This window comes from Chaetura pelagica, unplaced genomic scaffold (genome assembly GCF_000747805.2).
Source record: "Chaetura pelagica isolate M959 unplaced genomic scaffold, ChaPel_1.0 scaffold127, whole genome shotgun sequence".
Taxonomy (NCBI): Eukaryota; Metazoa; Chordata; class Aves; order Apodiformes; family Apodidae; genus Chaetura; species Chaetura pelagica.
This window is the reverse complement of record NW_009953923.1, coordinates 2,604,998-2,606,342: the sequence shown is the minus strand read 5'-3', so window position 1 is coordinate 2,606,342 and position 1,345 is coordinate 2,604,998. Positions and strand designations below refer to the sequence as shown.

The following is a 1,345-nucleotide window of genomic DNA, read 5'->3' as shown; positions in this document are numbered from 1 at the left end:
ACGGGGCTCTGAGCAACCTGGTCTATTGGGAGGTGTCCCTGCCCATGCAGAGGGGTTGGAACTAGATGATCTTTAAGGTCCCTTCCAACCCAAACCATGCAGTGATTCTATGTTTCTTAACCCAGATCTGTTGCTGGCGACTGCATAACATGGAGATGGGCCCCACGTAAGCTGAGTTTATTACTAGAGATCTGTGGAAGAGGCAAAATTAAAAGCATATCTATGCCCAGCAAAATCATACATGAGCACACACATGGCTGAGAGCCCTCTCACACACATGCAGAGTGCACTTTAAGTCTAAAAAGACACTTGTACAAAAAACAAACAAACAAACAAAAAGTGATTTGTCTTAACAAATAAAGCCTAATACTTCTTTTGTTTTTGTTGTTGAATTCCCAGAAGGGTCAGCTACAGCGTGTCTCTCCAGGAAGACTCCACAATGAAAAAAACAACCCAGAGTTGCATCTTACTGATCATCCTTCTAATTGTAAGTATGAGAAAACTGAACTGCTCATGACACCTGCCAAGTTTAGCCTTGTGGCCTTGTTGAGGAAAATACTGAGTTATGCTGGTTGTACTGCACAGGTGAAGGAATGAGTTCCCTTACTGGTGAATTTCAAAATAAGATTAATAGGATTTCTAAGTAAGATCTCTCATAAAATTTGAAACAATTGTTTCTGGGTGAGACAGAACTGCAAGTCTGAAGAAGGTAATGTATATGATTTTTCATTTCTGTGTTTTACAGCCTGTCACGATCCGTGACCTATTATATCTCCTTATTGGAGTGTATTAACTTATCAGGATTTGCTGAGAGATCCACACGTGGGTATCGCCTCACACAGAGGATACAGGAACTTATGTCCTGACTTTTTTGAGTGAATAACTCGCTCAGTGCTTACTAAATTTCTAACAACAGCAAGGTTTATTGTGGGGAAAATGAAGCAATTTGGGGCAGGAGGTTCAAAAGGAGTGATTACAACACATTAAACATATATGGGTACACCTTAGTTACACATCTTATTCACGTGAGGGAAGCAGAGGGGAGGGATTTGCCCGAATGGCTGGATTATATTTTCCCCTATAAGCTGGGGTAGCCGGAATTGTCTCACCACGGCAGTGCAGGTTCGATGAGCTGGGTAGCAAAGAGGCTGCAGGCACTCCAAGCGCAGGTCGCCCCCCCCACCACAAAGCGGCGACAGTCGGTGCGCGGCTCCGGGACCGTAGGTGTGCAGACGCTGGAAACGCGGCGGTTGCAGCGGCGCTGGGACTTTTGGCAGCAGCGGGGACGGGCGGCTCCCAGCAGGAACGGCAGGCAGCAGGGCAGCAGAGCGGGCTGGCAGGCAGC

At 46.3% G+C, this 1,345-nt stretch overlaps 1 protein-coding gene across 1 annotated transcript in view; it reads left to right on the top strand.

The window, feature by feature from the left end:
* The first annotated feature begins 439 nt into the window (after positions 1 to 439).
* The window catches only part of CALCR (calcitonin receptor), a 62,327-nt gene continuing 61,421 nt past the window's right edge, over positions 440 to 1,345 (top strand). Inside the window, exon 1 of the mRNA XM_010001577.1 lies at positions 440 to 487. Coding sequence (XP_009999879.1) covers positions 440 to 487 — 48 coding nt within the window. The remainder of the gene's footprint in view (positions 488 to 1,345) is intronic.